The 19,552-nt window shown below is 47.9% G+C and overlaps 2 protein-coding genes across 4 annotated transcripts; both read right to left on the reverse strand.

The window, feature by feature from the left end:
- Positions 1-1,805: 1,805 nt before the first annotated feature.
- LOC147976783 (uncharacterized) lies at positions 1,806-2,781 on the reverse strand. The gene is made up of 2 exons (XM_087520967.1): positions 1,984-2,781; positions 1,806-1,895 (listed from the first exon to the last, which is right to left on the reverse strand). The coding sequence occupies exons 1-2, from the start codon at positions 2,779-2,781 to the stop codon at positions 1,806-1,808; spliced, it is 888 nt and encodes a 295-aa protein (XP_087377093.1).
- Positions 2,782-5,548: 2,767 nt separating this feature from the next.
- On the reverse strand, positions 5,549-14,532 carry LOC125552923 (silicon efflux transporter LSI2). Of its 3 annotated transcripts, none has more exons than XM_048716650.2 (4): positions 14,223-14,532; positions 6,368-7,833; positions 6,090-6,279; positions 5,549-5,984 (listed from the first exon to the last, which is right to left on the reverse strand). In XM_048716650.2, the coding sequence occupies exons 2-4, from the start codon at positions 7,610-7,612 to the stop codon at positions 5,716-5,718; spliced, it is 1,704 nt and encodes a 567-aa protein (XP_048572607.1). In that variant the 5' UTR covers positions 7,613-7,833; positions 14,223-14,532; the 3' UTR covers positions 5,549-5,715. The 3 variants fall into 3 exon arrangements, with proteins under 3 accessions (XP_048572607.1, XP_087375170.1, XP_048572606.1); XM_087519044.1 differs by lacking the exon at positions 14,223-14,532 and adding an exon at positions 8,323-8,478 and having other exon boundaries at positions 6,368-8,077; XM_048716649.2 differs by lacking the exon at positions 14,223-14,532 and adding an exon at positions 8,323-8,473.
- Positions 14,533-19,552: the final 5,020 nt, after the last annotated feature.

Consider the following 19,552-nt stretch of genomic DNA (forward strand, 5'->3'; position numbering starts at 1 on the left):
TACATGGCATACACCCCTGTAAAGATGGCATGGCATAGCCCAAAACACATGTAGAGTTCAAGTCCATAGGAGGCACACAATAATCATGGCAAAAATGACAAATGCTCATAATCTGATAAGAAACAGGAACTAACATTTTCTAGCACTCTTGCAATAGCAATTTGGGCATCAAGATGGACTCAAACAAGCATGGTGAAATGGAACAAAATAAAGAGGACATCCTAACGAACATTTTGATATATTACACGCGCAAAACGGAGCTACGGATAATGAGTTATGATGCAATGAACGGAGCTATAAAATATGCAGAAAAATGACTTAGAAATATCTCGGGGTCAACCCTAGGTCTTGACCCGATCCAGATCTGGCGCACGGTTCCCGAGGATCGCCGGATTTCTCGCCGGGGTTGGAGGAGATGGGCGCCGGAGCTGTAGGGGACGGCGGCCGGAGTGGGACTTGGCGTCCGGCGCTCCTCGGGCGGAGCAGCGGCGCGGCGCGTGGCGACGACCGGCGGAGCGGGGCGGTGGGCGGCGAGGCGCGGTGGCACGCCGGCGAGGGCGGCGCGGCGGAGGCCTGGCGGCGGCGAGCAGCGGGTAAGGCTCGGGCGGTGGGGTCGGCGCGGGAAGGCGGCTGGCTTCGGCGGGCGGCGTCCGGGCCGGGAGGGCCCCGCCTGGGCCCCAGCGGGCCGGCGCGGGCGGCCGCGTGGGTGAAGTGGGCGCGGCTGCCCCGGCGAATAGGAAAACGACACGTGGCGGTGGAGAGGGAGCGGACACGTCCGGCCGATGGGGGGGGAGAAACGTCCGGCGGCGGCGGGGAAGAAAACTAGGGCTTGGGACCCGAAAATGAAGGAGGGGTGCACATATTTATAGGTAGAGGGAGCTAGGAGAGTCCAAATGAGGTGCGGTTTTCGGCCACGCGATCGTGATCAAACGGCCGAGAGGATGGAGGGGGTTTAGATGGGTTTTGGGCCATTTTGGAGGGGTGTTGGGCTGCAACACACACGACGCCTTCACGGTTCCCTAGTTAACCGTTGGAGTATCAAACGAACTCTAAATGGCGCGAAACTTGACAGGCGGTCTACGGGTGGTGTACCAAGGCCGCTTGGAAAATCTTGGTCCACTCCGAGAATGTTTAACACCCGCTCATGAAAAGATGCAAAAGGGGGCGCCGGAGGACGTAGGAGTGCCGGAATGCAAAACGGACAACGGGAAAAAAATGCTCGGATGCATGAGACGAACACGTATGCAAATGCGATGCACATGATGACATGATATGAGATGCATGACATGGACAAAATGCAAACGAAGACAAAACCCCAACCACGAGGTAATATCATAACTTAAGAGCCGAAAATGGCAAGAGTTGGAATACAAATATGGCAAGTTACATACGGGGCGTTACATCTGCCTCCTTGTTTTTGCTATAATATCTAGTAGTCAACTGATCCTTGATCTTTTCTAACATAGTAATAATGGGAAACTCTCTAGCATCAAGGATATACCTACATAGTAAATTATGTGATACTATGTTAGTTATCTAGCAGCTCACAAGTAGAGAGATCATTCAAATAATTAAAGGCAGAGGATAACTGACCTGTTGAAAACTTCACAATTGTTATTGAGAAGTAGGTCACACTTAGGAAGTTCTCTGAAATAAGCTTTGCACCATGTACTAGGATTAATTGCCTCCAAATACTCATATCCCTCCCGGGTCAACTCTTTCATCTCTACCATTCTTGCAAGCCAATCTGCCCTAGTGGTGGCCCTTGCAATTTGCCACAATTTGTTTTTCAGGATATCCCCTTTCTAGTTCTTGGCAAAGTTCTGATGTAGATGCCTTACACAAAATCTATGTTTAGCATCAGGTAAAACAACTTCTACTGCATTGATCAACCCCTGCATTCACATAGAAATACAATTAGATTACCAAAAAACACATGGAAACACAAATAATAAAGGAAGTGTGCATTACATACTAAGATACATTTTGTCTATCACTCATCAGTGTCCATGGGGTAGTGTTGCGTATGAGAAGTTCCTCTTTTAATGTGTTCAAAAACCACATCCATGTGTTCTTGTCCTTAACTTCTACTACACCTATGGCAATAGGGAAGATACAATCATTGGGATCATTTCCAACAGCAGTCAACATAATTCCCCCATATCTAGTCTTTAGGTGACACCCATCAATGCATATGACAGGTCTACAACTAGCTAAAAACCCTCTTTTGGCAGCATACAATGACATGTATAGGCTCTCAAACTTCCCATCCTTAACTGTTAGAAACATGCTGCTCCCAGGATTAGTTGTTCTTATTTCTTCTGCATAGTCCCATCGCATGTCATATTGCTTCAGTTCATCTCCTTTTATTTGCTTTAGTGTAATCCTTCTTGCTCTTGAAAGTTTGCTCCTTATTGTGGTCATATTGAAATCAAGCCGCACTATCCTTGCAAAGTCCTGAAGAGACATTTTATCATCTGCCCTGAATTTTTCCAAATATCTATTTGCTAAGTATCTTGCAGTAAACTGCTGCAGCTCCCATTCCTTTGAGCATGTGTGTTCTCCAATGTATTTCTTCACCACAAAGCTCTTTGTCCTGCTGTCAGGTGCAGCAAACAAATACCAAGTACAACCCTCCACACAATGAGCCCTAACTCTCTGCTTATCATTCTTAAGATATTTGATATGCACTCTATTCTGCACAATGTACTCCTGTATTGCTCCTCTAAGCTCAATGACTGGTAGAAACACCATGCCAATGTGGAAATCAAGTTCCTTCATGTTCTCAGGCCTGAATCTTTTAAGCTTTACCTTCTTCTTATTTTTCTTCTGTCCATGTTTGTCCTTCACTTCAACTTCGATCTTCTTCAGATTTAACATCCTCAACATCTGAATCTTTGAGTTCAACCAATTCTTCTGAATCATAGTCATTATCATCAATCCACTCTGATTTCCTCTTATTTTTCTTCTCATGCTTGTCATCAACCCATTCTACAAACAGATCATCATCATCCTTCTGAACTTCATTGTCAGAGTCAACCCACTCTGAGCCACTACTACTGTCATCAGTTTCTTGCCCATGCACTTCCACTCTTTCTCTTCTCTTATTTGTTCTCTCCTTTTGTACATCTGTCTCAGCCCTTGTCCCACTGCTGCTGCCCACATGTGCTTCATTTAGCTTTCCCTTCACAGCTTTGGTCTTTAGTCTAGGACTATTCCTGATATGCAAATTAACACCATGCTTTGTTGCACTAAGCACTGGTGGAAGCTCTGTAGATCCAGTGATGCACACATCATCAAAGCCTATGTTACCAATTAATTCTTTGTGATCAACATATAGCTGAAAATGCTGAAACTTTGGAACAACAGCAGACATGCTAAGTGTGTCTGTATCCCAGTCTACAATCCGCAGTCCTGTATCCAAATTCATACCAGGGAGCAGCCAATAAACATTACACTGGGCCATATCATATCCTAGCTGCAGCAAAAAGTCATTGATCCAAAGTGGAGACCATGTCTCAACTTCACATCCATCAAAATACTCGATTTTCCCATCAATATAAGACTTGTTCGACCCAAATCCACAAAACAGCCCACAATAATTGATTTCAATAGAAAACACTTCTTCATTTGGTCCTATCATTACAATGGAAACAATTTGTCAAATTTCAATTGATGTATTGCAGCGAAAAAATTACAAAAGAAGTGGTCTTTTGGAATTTAGAACTGAAACCCTAATCCTAACCTCAAATCAGAGCATGCGGTTTAGGAATCCTAAATGTGACAGTGCAAATCGAAGTAAATCTATGACTATGGCACAGTCCTTGCAGATTAGAAGCACTATAGGAGCAGAGGAGCAACAAGATTAGGGTTCTTACCGTAAGAGGGAGGAGGATCGCCCACTGGCCGTCGCAGAGGGGGCATCTTGACGGGCACCCGCTCAGATTGCCCTCTAGATCACCTCCGCTCATCACCGCACGGCGGAAATCGCCACCGCATGCAGGAAATCGTCGCCGGCGCCACCGCCGATCGCCTCTAGTGTCGCCAGATTAGCCCCGAAAGAGGAGATGGGATGCCACTGAGAGGGGAATAGATCGGGAGGGGCTTATTGCAAAATTTCTCACCTGGCGGATGGGCCCTGTGTCGACGTGGCGTGGGTCAAAGCACCACGAGGGCAGGTCAGCGAGCGCTAGTGAAGAAAAGGACCTCGGGTGAACCACTTATGAAAGAATTGGGACCTAAAGGTGCATTTTTAAAGAAATAGGACTAAAGTGACACAACGACGAAACTTTTAGGACCTCCAGTGCATTTAACTCCGTTTTGGAGGAGAAACCTCCCACCCCAACACAACTAGTGAGGGAGGAGGAGGCAACCCAGTGCCCACACATATCATCTCTCATCTCTCATAGGGTTTGGAGAGGATAGGCTTGGGTTGTAAGGGTATCTCCACCGTGACCCCCCAAATTAGACATTGGATCCGTCAACTGACCAATGCAGACCAGTCTGTGGATAGAGATGCGGGAGCCGGCCATCCAACCAGGCCCGCATGGGAAGAATCCGGCCTATTTGGTTGCCCGCATACACTGTGGGGCCTGCATCGCACGAACTTTAAAGCATCTTTGGGCATGTCTCGCTGGGAACACTTATATCGGCAGTTTCTAACGAGCCAGGCCAAGTTGAGCCACAACAAGCGCACGTGGGTGGGCCCCTTGCACGAGAGGAGGCTGGAGGGATGCAAGTTGTGTATGTGCTTCTTCTTCTACCTCCTCTAACCTCTTCCCTAATCTCCTTTCTTCCATGTCACAAGAGTAATAATCAATGTCGTTGTTTCGGGTCGATCGTAACAAACTCTATTTTCTTCTTAATTAATAGATGAGGCAAATCTTTTGCCTTCATTTAGAAGAAAAAAAAATGCCTGCTTTGCCGAAGTTCTACCAGTCACTTTCATTCGTGTCTTCTACCTCAATATGGAAGAAGCCTGGTCCACTGTTAGCACTACCCTTGTACTGGGCAGTGGGCATTGGCTTATACCATGTTTGGCAAACATCCATATGGTGGCAAGGGGTTTTACAAATGAAGCAGACTTTAGGAAGTTGGCACATGCCAATAAAGTGGCCCGGTTGGCCACAATTGAAGCAGATGGCACCAATGAATTTAGGACCCACATTACTAGCAGCAGCATCCACCTGATCAATCTGTTTTCCAACTTGAGTACTACCAGAACTATTATCTTACACAGCAGCAGCAGCAGACTTCTGTTGTGAGTTCTTGCTAGACCAACACATCCATTTTTTAGTCGTGCAGTGAACAAAACAAACTATGCAAGTGGATGTAAAAGTAAACTATGCAAGTATGGCACGATTACAGACCACGTTGATTCATCATTCTGAAACACCAAAACTGAAATCAGATTACAATATAGGAGTAATTTCTTAGTTCAACGAGAACCTACCGTATCTGCAACTCCAAGTTGAGAAATCTGAAAACGCAGGCTACTTGGTCTGCCACCCGTACCTTACCGGCCGTCTGCTTTAGCGACAAGAGAAGATGACAACACTGATTTTTCTGAGATACACAAGACACAAACGGGTTACAAGACAAGCCTATCGATTTTACATGAGTAATAATCTCCATTATTGAAGAAGAAAAGGGTTTCGCTATGGTCCTTGCAAGGCAGGCACTAGTGTCATCTTTTAGTTTCTTGCTTGGTTGAATTCAGTAGCTGCTGACGATGAGGAGGCCGATGGCGGTGACGACGATGGTGGACGGCACCCCGAACCGGAGGTGGCTCCAGAAGGACAGGTTGTAGCCGAAGAACTGCGCGCGCCTCGCCTGCTCGCACACGATCAGGTTCGCCGCCGACCCCAGCAGCGTCAGGTTCCCGGCCACCGTGCTCACGTACGCCAGTATCAGCCATGCCTTCCTCTCCGACGCCGGCGAGATCGCCGCGGCCGACGCGGCCACCCTCGTCCCCAGCAGCAGAACTGAATGAAACACCAAAGTTCACAAGTATGTATTGTTCAGAGCACTGCATGCGGTTTGCAATTGCCAGGACTGAACCAAAGTTCAGAAGTACTTATATTGGTTACCTGTGGGAACATTTGATGCGACGTTTGAGAGGATGAGGATGACGAGGCCGAGGAGCGCGACGCCTCTGGCGCTGTCGATCCGCGAGTAGGGCTCCACCAGCTCCCACATGGTATTGGGTATGCCGGTCTTGTTGAACCCGTCCACGGTGATGAACATCCCGCAGAAGAAGATGAGCAGCGAGTAGGACACCTGCCAATGCCATGGTGATCGATCATTGTTCATTCATGCTAGATCAGCCACGAGTAGTAGGCCATGCTCATGGTTCATGGTGGGTTACCTTCTCGAGGCAAGCCTGTGCGTCGGTGAAATCGAGCGCGAGGAGGACGAGAGCGGCGGTGATGGCGGTCCAGGACATGTTGAGGCCCATGAGGAGGGCGATGAGCATGCCGAGGGTGATGAGGTACACGGCCGTCTTCCACACCAGCACCTTCCACCTCTTCTCCACCACCTCGGGAAGCTCCCCCTTGTCCTTGTCGCCGTTGGCGGCGGCCTCGTCGTCCGTGGGCGACGACGGCGGCGCGTCCTCGATGATGACGCTCCTCTGCTGGCTGGCGGTCCTGGTGAACTTCCTGGAGGAGGCGCCGTCGAGGACGGGGACGGTGGAGACCTCCACCATCTCGTGCGACATGCTGGAGGAGCGGAGGGACCTGATGGAGAACTGCATGTCGGCGTCGGCGGCGGCGTTGGAGTTGGAGTTGACGCTCCTGCTGCGCAGGTCGCCGTTGACGCTGGCGCTCCGGATGATGGGCTCGCTGACGCAGTCGAAGTCGTCCGGGTTGAGCGAGGAGACGTGCGACATCCTGGCGGGCGTGAAGCGGTGCGAGGTGACCTCGTCGTCGCCGACGAGCTCGGGCCCCGTGGAGACGACGCCGCCGCGCTCCTGGTCGGCCGGCTCGACGGCGAGGTACCGCCAGAAGTAGCAGAGGAGGATGGCGGCGTTGGTGAGCACGCCGACGATCATGGCCGGGAAGACGCCGAGGAGGAACTGGCCGAAGGAGATGCCGCTCTCGACGGCGATGACGAGGTTCTGCGGGTTGCCGATGGGCGTGGCGGCGGAGCCGATGTTGGAGCTGGTGGCGAGGGCGAGGAGAAACGGCTGGGGCGGGAGGTTGTTCTGGCGCGCGACCTTGAGGATGAACTCGGTGAGGACGACGCAGCAGGTGTCGTTGGTGAAGAGCGCGGAGGCGATGGCGGAGACGATGCAGACGCGGAAGAGCAGGTCCTTGGGGCCGCGGCTCTTCCACTGGAGCAGGTTGCCGAGGTACTTGAACATGTCGGCGCGCTCCAGGAAGATGGACACCACCATGGTGCCGAAGAGGAGGCCGATGATGGGGAGGTCGATGGCCGCGTACGCGTCCTCCGGGGAGATCACGCGGAAGAGCACCATGAGCATGGCGCCCAGCAGCGAGCCGGCGGTGCGGCCCACCGGCATGAAGGGCACGCTGGGGAACACCGCCAGCACCCAGAAGATGCCGAACGCCACGCATCCCAGCACCACCTTGGACGTGTGCGCCAGCACCATCTTGGAATGAATTCCACTAGCTAGCTAGCTAGCTACTCTGCACTTGGAACAAGATGAAGAACCTGTCGCAGCTAGACTCAAGAACAGTAGAGCGAACAGCAAGTTATCCCCGGGCGGCCAAGTCAGACTAGGTTAATCGCAGGAGCGATCCAGCTGCTGGAGTCGATCGGCAGCAGCGACGGCAATCTCTCCATGCACGCGCAGCTAAGCTCAAGAATATCCTGCAAAATCCGAGCAACAAAAGAAGAGCTTTAAATCCGGAGGCTAAAGAAGGTATGATCAGTGAGCAGAAAGGAAAGCAAAGATCCTGCTGTGGACGAAACGAGTTTGATTTTGGCCGGGGGAACACAAAAAACGGGCGGATTAGCGAAAACCGGGGACAGGCACAGCGCATATGGGATGGAATGGATAGCAACAATCAATCAAGCAGAAGCAGAGCACCACCGCGCCTACTCACGTTGTGTCCTGCAACAATCCAAGCGAGACAAGATCAACAACCCTACACATCCAAACTAGATCTCGAGCTCTGTTCTAGACATGCTCGGGACCCAAATTCCAAATGGATTGGGACCGTCACGGATCCGTCCGTGAAGTGGTGCCAAGAACACGCACGCACGCACGCACGGGACACGGGATCTTGCGTTCTAGATAGACTGGTTTCCTGAGAGAAATCTATGAAATTGAACTCGGGTTGGGGATCGATCGCTGACCTCGGACCGGAGTAGGGGCGTGGAGGAGGATAGTCCACAGTGCGGTGCTCTCTGCTGCGGCGAGAGCGAGGAGGAGGAGGAGCGGTGGAGAAGTGGAGGCGGTCTGTAAGTGGAGGCGAGAATAAAGCGAGGAGGGGCCGGCTATAAATAAAGGCGAGGGGCCGCGGCCACCACCATGAGAGCGGCGGTCAGCTTTCGTGGATGAGGCGACCCCGGTCGGGCCCCACCGCCGACGACGATGAATGAATTGAGGCTCCTCCTAGGATCACCATTTTTTTTTTGAGAAACGGATCAGCATTTTGTTATGCACACACCGGGTGGTGCCTCCATGTTTTGAGTCAACCAGCAGCCATGTGCCACGTGTTTCGGTATAGGCTTCACCCACACCCTTTTTTTTAGCTGGTTCAACGGACCACACATTCAGACATAAAAAAAATTGTGTTAAAGAAACTTTTGGATACTAGTGTAAAAAACGCTCTTATATTGTGGGACGGACGGAGGGGAGTACTAAAAGTGGATTAATTCAGCAGATTGTTTCTTCAGCCATGTTTTTTTACAAATACTAAATCAGTTTTGCTAAAGCATATCTAGATGTGCCATAAGTATTGCACATCTAAGTCATATGTCATTGATTTTACGTTGAGATTCGTGTGGATATTTTTTTTACTTTTTTCTTTTCCTCTTCATACTTGATTCACTCACTTAGATGTGCAATAACTAGAGCACATCTGGGTGTGCCCTAGACACACCCATACTAAATTTAGCCTTGTTACTCCAACTGTCGGATGTTCCCAGAAAGAGGGAAATATCCGTTTGATTTGTTTTTCAGATTATATTAAGAGGTTTTTTTAACGTGCTCCCTCTTATCTCCTCTTTTCACATGAGAGGTAAAAGTATACCCGGTCCGACTCTTGTTATGTATTTGGTTGATTAAAACCTACCCGTATCACCACCAAAAAAATAGTGATGTCGGTTTCTTGATGGTCGCACAAGTGGATCTTGTTTTGCTAAGAAAAACGAAGGAAATAAAGAAACTAATTAAGACCACCCCTGACTCGACACGATTCATTTTGGATTTTAGCGTGACAAAGCAAAGTGGACGACGCGTGTGGCACGACAACCACCAAATCACATATTTATAGTGGTAATTTCGGGTTGAAGTTAGCCTCTTGAAAGCAAAAAACCTCGGATGTATTGAAGCATTTATATAAGAGCCATTGAGCCTAAGTTTGTCACGGTGATGCCACGAGGGCAACACAAAAGAATCAACGAACACGAAACATATAAACTTACTCTGACCTTTGTTATATACCTGGTTGATTCCCTAAAATTTGCAGGATATGTTTGTTCCTTTTGTCAATGCTAGGAAGCGAAAACCTACTCGTATCACCACAAAATAAAAAGTTTTGCCAGTTACTTGAGGGTTGCACAAGAGGTTTTGGTTTTTGTGTGAAAATGAAGGAAATAAAGAAAGTAGACCACCCCTGGCTCGACACGATTCGTTTTTGTCTTTTAGCATGACAAAGCAAAGTCGACGACGCGTGTGGCACGGTGATCACCAAATGACATATTTATAATGGTAATTTCAGGATGAAGTTGGCCATTTTCAAAGTAAAACCTCGGACAATTTGAAGTATTTATATGTAAAAACTACCGGGACCAAGTTTACCGTGGTGGCACCATGAGGGCAGCACGGAAGAATGAAAGAACACAATGGAGTATAGGAGACGGCTTTGTAAAAGAAAAAGAAAAATAGGTAGTTGAATAACTCAACATGTTTTTTCTCTTTCTAGAATGCATAACTTAACATATTTATACTAAATAAGAATATTCTGTATCTGTATTTCGATTTAGTGATAGAGTCATGTACCCAATTGCACTCCACTGTATATTCAAGAAATGGTCTATAATCCTATTTTTTTTGTTATCTATGTTTGTTCTTGTATCATTTCGAAAAACCTAAGGATGGCATGAGGACTACACACGGGTTGCTCAAAGAGGGCGGTCTTAGCAATTCCGCATGTCATCAATCGGGCTAACGCATGTGATTCGCCGGGCAGCCGGGTAGCCAGCCACGAAGGAGCCGTGATCCCTTGCCTTTGGATGGATTTGAATGATGATTAACATTTCCGCGTGGGACGTGCGTGCGTGGCGGGCCAGCAGCTGATGCCGCCAGCGATTCCCTGATGCTGATGGCGCCGTTTCTTCGCATCCAAGAAACCCGTTGAGCTTGGGGAGCAGGGAAACCCAACCCGCGTATGTATTGTATGTATGCGCTCACGAAAAGGACGCGAAAACGCGTGCGCTGCTCGCTGATTCGCCATCTCCACCGTCCGTTCTGCTGTTGTTGGTTCGACAATAATCGCGGGAGGCTTCGGTCATGGAGACTGCTGCTGCTCGGCGGTCACTGCAGTGCCAGTTCAAAAAGGAAAGGATAGTTTTGAGACTGACTGTGTGCTTGTTGCTGCGTCTCTTGCAAAGGATAGTTTTGACAGGTCAGCGCTATTTGATTTGAAGAAGGAAGCAATGAGTATCTTCAAGATGCTACCTATGGTCAAAATTTCAAAGATTAACCGATCAGCCAATGTGGTGGCTCATCTTATTGCTAAGTATAGTTTTGATAAATAGGTCAGACGGTATTCCTGTTAATGATGTTCCGGCCTGTGTTGATGAATTTTGTAATGAGTGATTGTAATAACTCTGTTGGTTAATTAATATATGAGGTGGTTTTCAAAAAAAAAGGAAAGGGGAAGAGAGATGAGATTGGGACGCTACAATGCTCATGCCATGGGCTGTGGGCTGCTCCAGAGCCCACCATTTCTTGTCTCGTCACTGCCTGCGTGGTCCTCAGATCCATCCACGCGCGCGCGCACACACTGTGTGGGTAGTACAGTAGCACTGCCTCCGATGTGGCTGGCCTGATCCACGTCCACGGAGTGCTGTGCTGAGCTCAGATGTCACGACCTCGTCGCGCTAACCAATTGCATTGCCGACCAATGGCGATCGAGTAATCTGGTGCTAATGCTAGCATCGGAAGAAAGTGCAGCTAACGGACTGCCAAGAGCACAAAGCTTGGCAGTGGGAGAGCTTTTGGCATGGGGGAAGTGATGATGTCCGGGCCCACTGCATGAGAGATTTTTGACAAAAGCGGCACCAAACGTGGGGGACTCCGGTTCCCACAAAATTGTCCAAAAAAAAAAAATTCTTGGTTCCCACCAGCGCTTCCGTGTCCAAGTCTTTGCTCTACTGTCCGTTTGGACACACGTACTGTACGATACAGTAGTTGGTACAGACTTTTTTTTTTGGGGAGAAGTTGCTACAGACATTTTACAGCTACAGGTTTACGCACTGTCGAAGCAGACTCACAATCTGTGAACCTTTTAAAACACTTCGGCGAAAAAATTAGCCCAAAGAAAATCTGTTTAATCCCAGGATCAGACTCATGAGAAATAAGAAGCTTTTTTTTCCTCAAAAAAAAAGAAGCTTTTTGAAACCATTAATTTTTTTTCTTGATCGAGGTAGGGACTCCAGGCCGGTTGAAATCACCATTGCATTCATGCATGTTATGCTAAGGGTCCCACCACCCAATAATAATGATTCAAACTAGGTCGGCAGTGAAAACTCTAGACAAGTAATGTCTTATCAGAATATATTCCGACCATCTAGAAACAATGTTTGATGCATAAAATTATCGTGGCGAGCTCCTTTTCAGCAGAAAAGGGGCAAACCAGCCACGTGTCCGCGTCTTCCTTGCCTAATTGCAAGCAAAGAGAGATTCGTATTACTGCAGCTATTATTAGAAAATTATTAAAATTTATTACAGTGTCGTGATTCTTTTTTGGTCTCGCGATATGATTCGTTTCCAAGTCATGTCGCAGCGATTTGCTTTCGATTATAGGAGAACAAATAACAGTAGCACTCAGAGACAGAGCAAAATCCCTCCCTTTTCTTTTCCTTTTCGCGGGGAGCAAAATCCTTGTGTGTAAATCTGTCTCCGAACTCTGATGAGCAATCGGGTGCGTGGGCATGACGACATCGCGCTTACGAGCTGGACAATCCACCAACAAATAACATCTCCCGTGCGGCCGTGCGGCCGTGCACACACGCCTTCACGCCGCCGGCCGGCCGGCCGCCGTGGGATCCCTTCCACGCAGCCGTATCCAGCCGTCCGATTACCGAGGCAGAAGGAAAAGGAAACTCGACTTTTACACCCGTGTGTTGTGTGTGGGAGGACAAGATCACGCTGGATCTTTCCTCGCCGTCGCTTTGCGCCGGAAAGCCAACCGCTCGCCGTAAAAGTGCCAAGCTGCTGCAGAGAACATGCCAAGCGAGCTGAAAGAAAAGTCTAGCATATTATTTTGTCAATTTCGTTCGGGGATTGGCGTCTGCCTGTCAAGCTGTCGCGCTTCCGGGCTGGACGGGTGGCCGACGCCATCCGTTTTTTTAAACCCCGCGGATTAAGCGCGAAACGGACAACTACCAACGTCTCGTGTTTCACACGAATTTTGGTTGTTTTGTTTCCGTGGTGCAAGATACAGCCACGTCGACGGTCCACCCTGCTGTTTTGCAGAGGAAGTACGGCATTCCTGTGGGTTCGCCAGCAAAAAGAATCAACCTACGTCCCGACCTAAATAAAAAAAAGGATACTTAAGATCTCGTGGTTTTGGTTTACAATATACTAAAGGGTCAAAGACCGGTCTCACTCCCGATGGATAGCTGATTATGTTTATGCTTGTCGTGCCATGTATTTCTTGCTGATTATATACCTACTTATTATTTCTTTTTTGAGAAAAGTATACTTTACGTCTCTTAACTTTTGGTGAAGTCTAGATTTGGTTCCTCAACTTCAAAACCGGACAACTTGAATCCCCAACTATTAAAACCGGACAAGGTTCGTCCCTGGACTCGGTTTTGACCGGTTTTGGTCTTTACTCATCCCAGTTTTGACCTGTGCTCATTCATATTCCTGTAGTCTTTTTATATCCATGAACTTTTTAAAATTCACATACACTTTCCAACTCCGCGTACTTTTTTCAAGGTCGCGTATTTTTTTTCAAAAATAAATACACGTTTTTCAAATCAGCGAACTGCTCTGAAATTCGCGTACTTTTTTCAAATCCGTGATTTCTTAACATTTATGTACTTTTCAAAAGTACGCAGGTTTTCAAAGGTACGCGGATTTAAAAAAGTACACATATTTTAAAAAGCATCATGTATTTGAAAAAAGTAAACGAATTTAAAAACATTACGTGGACTTGGAAAATCTAGGCAAATTTGAGTCGGAACGGTCAAAACTAGGGTGGGACGTCACCCAAACCGGTCAAAACCGTGACCAGGATGGATCTTGTCCGGTTTCAGAAATTAAGGGTGCAAGTTGTTCGGTTTTGGAGTCGAGGGACCAAATCTAGACTCCGCCAAGAATTGAGGGACAAAAAGTATATTTTTCTCTCTTTTTTTTAGAAACAGCCACGTATTCAGTTTGCTCTTCGTGAGCAGGGTGGGTCAATTCTCAGGTTTTTTTTTGAGACACAATTCTCAGGTTAGCATACATCCCCTCACGGGCCTACTTTGGGCTGGCCCAGGCCACGCCACAATCCTTCTAGGCCAGCCCACACCAGTCCAGTGGGTATCCACGTTATGTTGCCTCGCGGTGCTATATAATGCTCACAGCGAGTATTAGCAGCGTATCGCTCGTCTCGCCGGACAATTATATCAGACCATATAATCACATCACATACAACCCCCGCAAAAAAAGAAAAGATACAACGAAGGAAATAGGGATGCAGCTGGCAGCTGAATGCCTGACGGAATCGATCGACGATCGGTGTCACCAAGACTCGAGCAAAGCAAGCAGCGAAACAAAGAAACCAGACCAGGACGGCGCATGCAGGGAAACTTACGAAATGCCTGGTCGATCGACGACGCCTCACGCGGCCGGTGGCAGCTCGCTCCGGCACGGTGGCTCCTCGACCTCTTGGCCGGGTCGCCTTCCGTCCCAACCCCAAAGATACACCAGAGATCGATCCCCGGCCCGGCAGGATTGCTGCTTCTGCCAAGTCGGTGTGGTCGGGCGGGCGGCCGGGGGCGGTGGAAGATAGATCAGTCCGTGCAATGCGCGCGCGGGCGGGGAGCTCAACGGCGCTGGGTTCACCTCAGCTGCGTATATACGAGGGCGGGCACGGCGGGGACGGCCTGGCCGGATGCTTTGGATGGTGAAGTGAATCAGACGCCGGCCGGCCGGGGAGGTATAAATAAGCGGGGCCGACCGGCGGGACGACGTGGGACTTTGAGACCAACCCAACTGTTGTGCCTGCATCGACCGAGCAGGGCTGGGGGGGGGGGGGGGGGGGGGGTACGGACACCGGCCTCTAATGGCGACGGCGACGGCGCAGCAAAAAAGGTGCCTGCTGCATGCATATCCCTCCCTCCTGGCCAGTCTGAACCCGATCCCTTTCGACCCCCCTGGAAGACTGTTGCCTCGTCGCTCTCAATCGCCGTCCGTATCCACCCGCCATATCCATCCTTCCGATCCGTCTTGTGTGTGCGTGGGAGAGGGAGAGACCCAGAGCCCAGACGGCCAGACATGTGTGTGTGCATGGTAAAAGGAAGTCCATGGCATCCATTAAGCCCTAAGCAGGCACAGTTTACCTAACTGCATGATTACGTGTACTAACTGCATGTCTGGTGGAGACCGATCGATCGAGACGAAGATAGCCACTCGCTGACCGAGCAAATAAACGATCCTGCAGATGGATGGATGATGCTATGGATTAGATGCATGATTGACAAACCGGGACAGGAGAGGGTCGGGTACAGGTTGCATCACCAAAATCAATGGCGCCTTAAGAACTGTACGTTTCCATATGCTTGAACCATGGAATGCAATATAGCTTAGAAAGGCGGCATGCGGGCAGAGGATCGATCGATCGATGCGTATCATATCCAGCAGAGGACTGGGCCGGACCCGCGCGACCGACTGGTTGACGTGCGAATGACGTCGTACGGCGGGCGGAAGAAGAAGAGAGCCGCTGCGATGGCGATCCTCCAACCAAAACCGATCTCATCATCTGTCCGGTCCGGTCCTGATTGTTAGGCACATTATGCACATATAGGGCAGGCTTGGATGGTTAGCCTGTCAGTAATAAAAATAGTAAGGTTTTCGATCTCTAGTCGTCTGTCTCATTAGACTTTCAGTGCCCACGAGAGAATCTTGCCAAATATGAGCTGACTACTCTCCTCCCAAATGAAAACATAACAGAACACCATGATGATTGTTATGGTGGATCTGCTAGGAGAGGGCCAAACTGTCGTGGGCGCGCTGGAGCGTCCCCTCCCGTCTACTACGTTTGGGGCATGTTTGTGCCTTGGGGGTCTACTTGTCCTGTTTTAGATGGTTTTATATTAATATCTTGCTATTTGTTTATAGACAATGGTATTATTCGGCGTAGCACCTTGTATTGGTTGTGTATTTGGCGCTTCCGTTTTTCATGTAGGTAATGAAAGTTGGACACAGGGATTCATCGACAACTAGGCCTAAAGAAGAATAGAGTTAGTCGGATTTACAGGAAGAAGAAAAGTATGTTTTTGGTCCCTCAAGTTTCCCAAAAATATAGACTTGGTCCTTCAAGATTTTTTGGTATACATTTGGTCCTTCAAGTCTCAAAACTGAATAAGTTTGGTCCAAAACCAGATTTTGAGCATGTTGACCAGGATTTGACCGGGTTTGACCACGGTGGCCAAGTTTGACCGATGAATAGTAAGTTTGAAAATATAGCAAAAAATTCAAAAAAAACTGAAATATCATGACAACCAACATGCTTGGGTGCTCTAGGTGTGTGCAATTTTTTGTGGTCAAATAACATCCGAGGAGCTCTGGCAATAAAATTGGCTTTTTTTTGTGAGCCAATTTTTTTTCTTTTTGCCACGAGCTCCTCAAAAATCGAAACACCACACAAATTTTCACTCGCCTGGCGCACCCAAGCATCTTGATTGCCACAAAATTTCTGTTTTTTGCTCCTTTTTTTGAATTTACTGTTCGCCGGTCAAACTTGGTCAACGTGCTTAAAATTTGGTTTTGGACCAAGCTTATACGGTTTTGAGAATTGAAGGACCAAATGTATACCAAAAATTTTTGAGGAACTAAGTCTATACTTTTGGGGAACTTGACGGATCAAAAACATACTTTTCTCATAAGGAAAAGTAGACCGAAAACCACACAATGACACGATTGATTAAGGGACCATTCTGCAAAACCCACGACAAAGAAAAGGAAAAGAAACAACAATGTCTCCATTGGAAAAACATGACCTCCACTGTCAACAAGCCTTCAGCTTGAAGAGATGTGTGCGAGCTCTTTGGAGATGCCTTCAACCCTTCAAGAAAAAAAACGCACGTGGGCGCCGTCGTTGCTGACATCAACCCTCGTCGAAGACTTGAGCATTCGCCAAAAATGCCCAGAACCTCCCCACCAATCTTGGGAAAAAGGCTGGCCACACCATCAACTACCATGAAAAACGTAAGAACCAACAACCCTTGTCTGATGGAGAGAAGGAATCTTCGACAACTGCTCCAAAGGAGGGAGAGAACCACCGCTCCATCATCGTCGGTATCGATCGAAAGCAAGGCTTTTGCCGAGGGCCCTACACCCCTACATCTACTTGAGTCCCGAGGAAGGGGCCCAACCACTAAAAACTATTAAGGGAGCCACTGCATGTGCCACACTGACAATAGTAGACAATGGCTGCCAGATAAGAGAGCTCGTCGATCAAGCTGCAACAACAACCTAGAGGCGATTCCACGTCGATGCACAACATCACGACAGCTGGAGCCCCGGATCAACCATGAATACAGAAGCACATTCGGGTGATCGCTGGGTCATGCCTCGACCCATCAAGCACAAATTGGGCCCACCACGCCCACCGATAACCCACAAGTATAGGGGATCGCAACAGTTTTCGAGGGTAGAGTATTCAACCCAAATTTATTGATTCGACACAAGGGGGCCCAAAGAATATTCTCAAGTATTAGCAGCTGAGTTGTCAATTCAACCACACCTGCAAACTTAATATCTGCAGCAAAGTATTTAGTAGCAAATTAATATGATAGTAGTGGTAACGATAGCAAAAGGTAACGATATCAAAAGTAATGTTTTTGGTATTTTGTAGTGATTGTAACAATAGCAACGGAAAAGTAAATAAGCGAAGAACAATATATGGAAAGCTCGTAGGCAATGGATCGGTGATAGAGAATTATGCCGGATGTGGCTCATCATGTAACAGTCATAACCTAGGGTGACACAGAACTAGCTTCAATTCATCAATGTAATGTAGGCATGTATTCCGAATATAGTCATACGTGCTTATGGAAAAGAACTTGCATGACATCTTTTGTCCTACCCTCCCGTGGCAGTGGGGTCCTAGTGGAAACTAAGGGATATTAAGGCCTCCTTTTAATAGAGTACCGGACCAAAGCATTAACACATAGTGAATACATGAACTCCTCAAACTACGGTCTTCACCAGGAGTGGTCCCGATTATTGTCACTTCGGGGTTGCCGGAACATAACACATAGTAGGTGACTATAGACTTGCAAGATAGGATCAAGAACACTCATATATTGATGAAAACATAATAGGTTCAGATCTGAAATCATGGCACTCGGCCCTAGTGACAAGCATTAAGCATAGCAAAGTCATAGCAACATCTCAGAACATAGTGGATACTAGGGATCAAACCCTAACAAAACTAACTCGATTACATGATAAATCTCATCCAACCCATCACCGTCCAGCAAGCCTATGATGGAATTACTCATGCACGGTGGTGAGCATCATGAAATTGGTGATGGAGGGTGGTTGATGATGACGATGGCGACGGATTCCCCTCTCCGGAGCCCCGAACGGACTCCAGATCAGCCCCCCCGAGAGGTTTTAGGGCTTGGCGGCGGCTCCGTATCATAAAGCGCGATGAATCCTTCTCCCTCATTTTTTTCTCCCCGAAAGTGAATATATAGAGTTGGGGTTGAGATCGGAGGAGCTCCAGGGGGCCCACGAGGTAGCGGGCGCGCCCAGGGGGCAGGCGGGGTGCAGGCACGCCCCCCACCCTCGTGGCTTGGGTGTGGGCCCCTTGGTCTTGATCTTTTGCCAGTATTTTTTATTATTTCCAAAAAGACGCTCCATGGAGTTTCAGGTCATTTCGAGAACTTTTGTTTCTGCACATAAATAACACTATGGCAATTCTGCTGATAATAGCGTTAGTCCGGGTTAGCTCCATTCAAATCATGCAAGTTAGAGTCCAAAACAAGGGCAAAAGTGTTTGGAAAAGTAGATACGACGGAGACGTATCAACTCCCCCAAGCTTAAACCTTTGCTTGTCCTCAAGCAATTCAGTTGACAAACTGAAAGTGATAAAGAAAAACTTTTACAAACTCTGTTTGCTCTTGTTGTTGTAAATATGTAAAGCTAGCATTCAAGTTTTCAGCAAAGATTATGAACTAACCATATTCACAATAACGGTTAGGTCTCATGTTTACTCATATCAATGGCATAATCAACTAGCGAGCAATAATAATAAATCTCGGATGACAACACTTTCTCAAAACAATCATAATATGATATAACAGGATGGTATCTCGCTAGCCCTTTCTGAGACCGCAAAACATAAATGCAGAGCACCTTTAAAGATCAAGGACTGACTAGACATTGTAATTCATGGTAAAAGAGATCCAATCAAGTCATACTCAATGTAAACTAACAGTAATGAATGCAAATGACAGTGGTGCTCTCCAACTGGTGCTTTTTAATAAGAGGATTGTCGGTGTCAAAACCGGCGGATCTCGGGTAGGGGGTCCCAAACTGTGCGTCTAGGCCGGATGGTAACAGGAGGCAGGGGACACGAAGTTTTACCCAGGTTCGGGCCCTCTCGATGGAGGTAAAACCCTACGTCCTGCTTGATTAATATTGATGATATGGGTAGTACAAGAGTTGATCTACCACGAGATCAGAGAGGCTAAACCCTAGAAGCTAGCCTATGGTATGATTGTTGATGTGTATGTTGTCCTACGGACTAAAACCCTTCGGTTTATATAGACACCGGAGAGGGTTAGGGTTACATAAAGTCGGTTACAATGGTAGGAGATCTGAACATTCGTATCTTCAAGCTTGCCTTCCACGCCAAGGAAAGTCCCTTCCGGACATGGGACGGAGTCTTCAATCTTGTATCTTCATAGTCCA

This window comes from Triticum urartu, chromosome 4A (assembly GCF_056163025.1).
Source record: "Triticum urartu cultivar PI428250 chromosome 4A, HENAU_Tu73, whole genome shotgun sequence".
NCBI classification, from domain to species: domain Eukaryota; kingdom Viridiplantae; phylum Streptophyta; class Magnoliopsida; order Poales; family Poaceae; genus Triticum; species Triticum urartu.

Excerpts from the sequence above, each read along its gene's own strand:
- LOC125552923 (XM_048716650.2), bottom strand. The coding sequence starts at position 7,612 with ATGGTGCTGGCGCACACGTCCAAGGTGGTGCTGGGATGCGTGGCGTTC. Across the intron at positions 6,280-6,367 it reads CACAGGCTTGCCTCGAGAAG|GTGTCCTACTCGCTGCTCAT; the intron begins GTAACCCACCAT and ends TGGCATTGGCAG. Across the intron at positions 5,985-6,089 it reads CGCATCAAATGTTCCCACAG|TTCTGCTGCTGGGGACGAGG; the intron begins GTAACCAATATA and ends TGTTTCATTCAG.
- LOC147976783 (XM_087520967.1), bottom strand. The coding sequence starts at position 2,781 with ATGAAGGAACTTGATTTCCACATTGGCATGGTGTTTCTACCAGTCATT. Across the intron at positions 1,896-1,983 it reads TGATGAGTGATAGACAAAAT|GGGTTGATCAATGCAGTAGA; the intron begins GTATCTTAGTAT and ends ATGTGAATGCAG.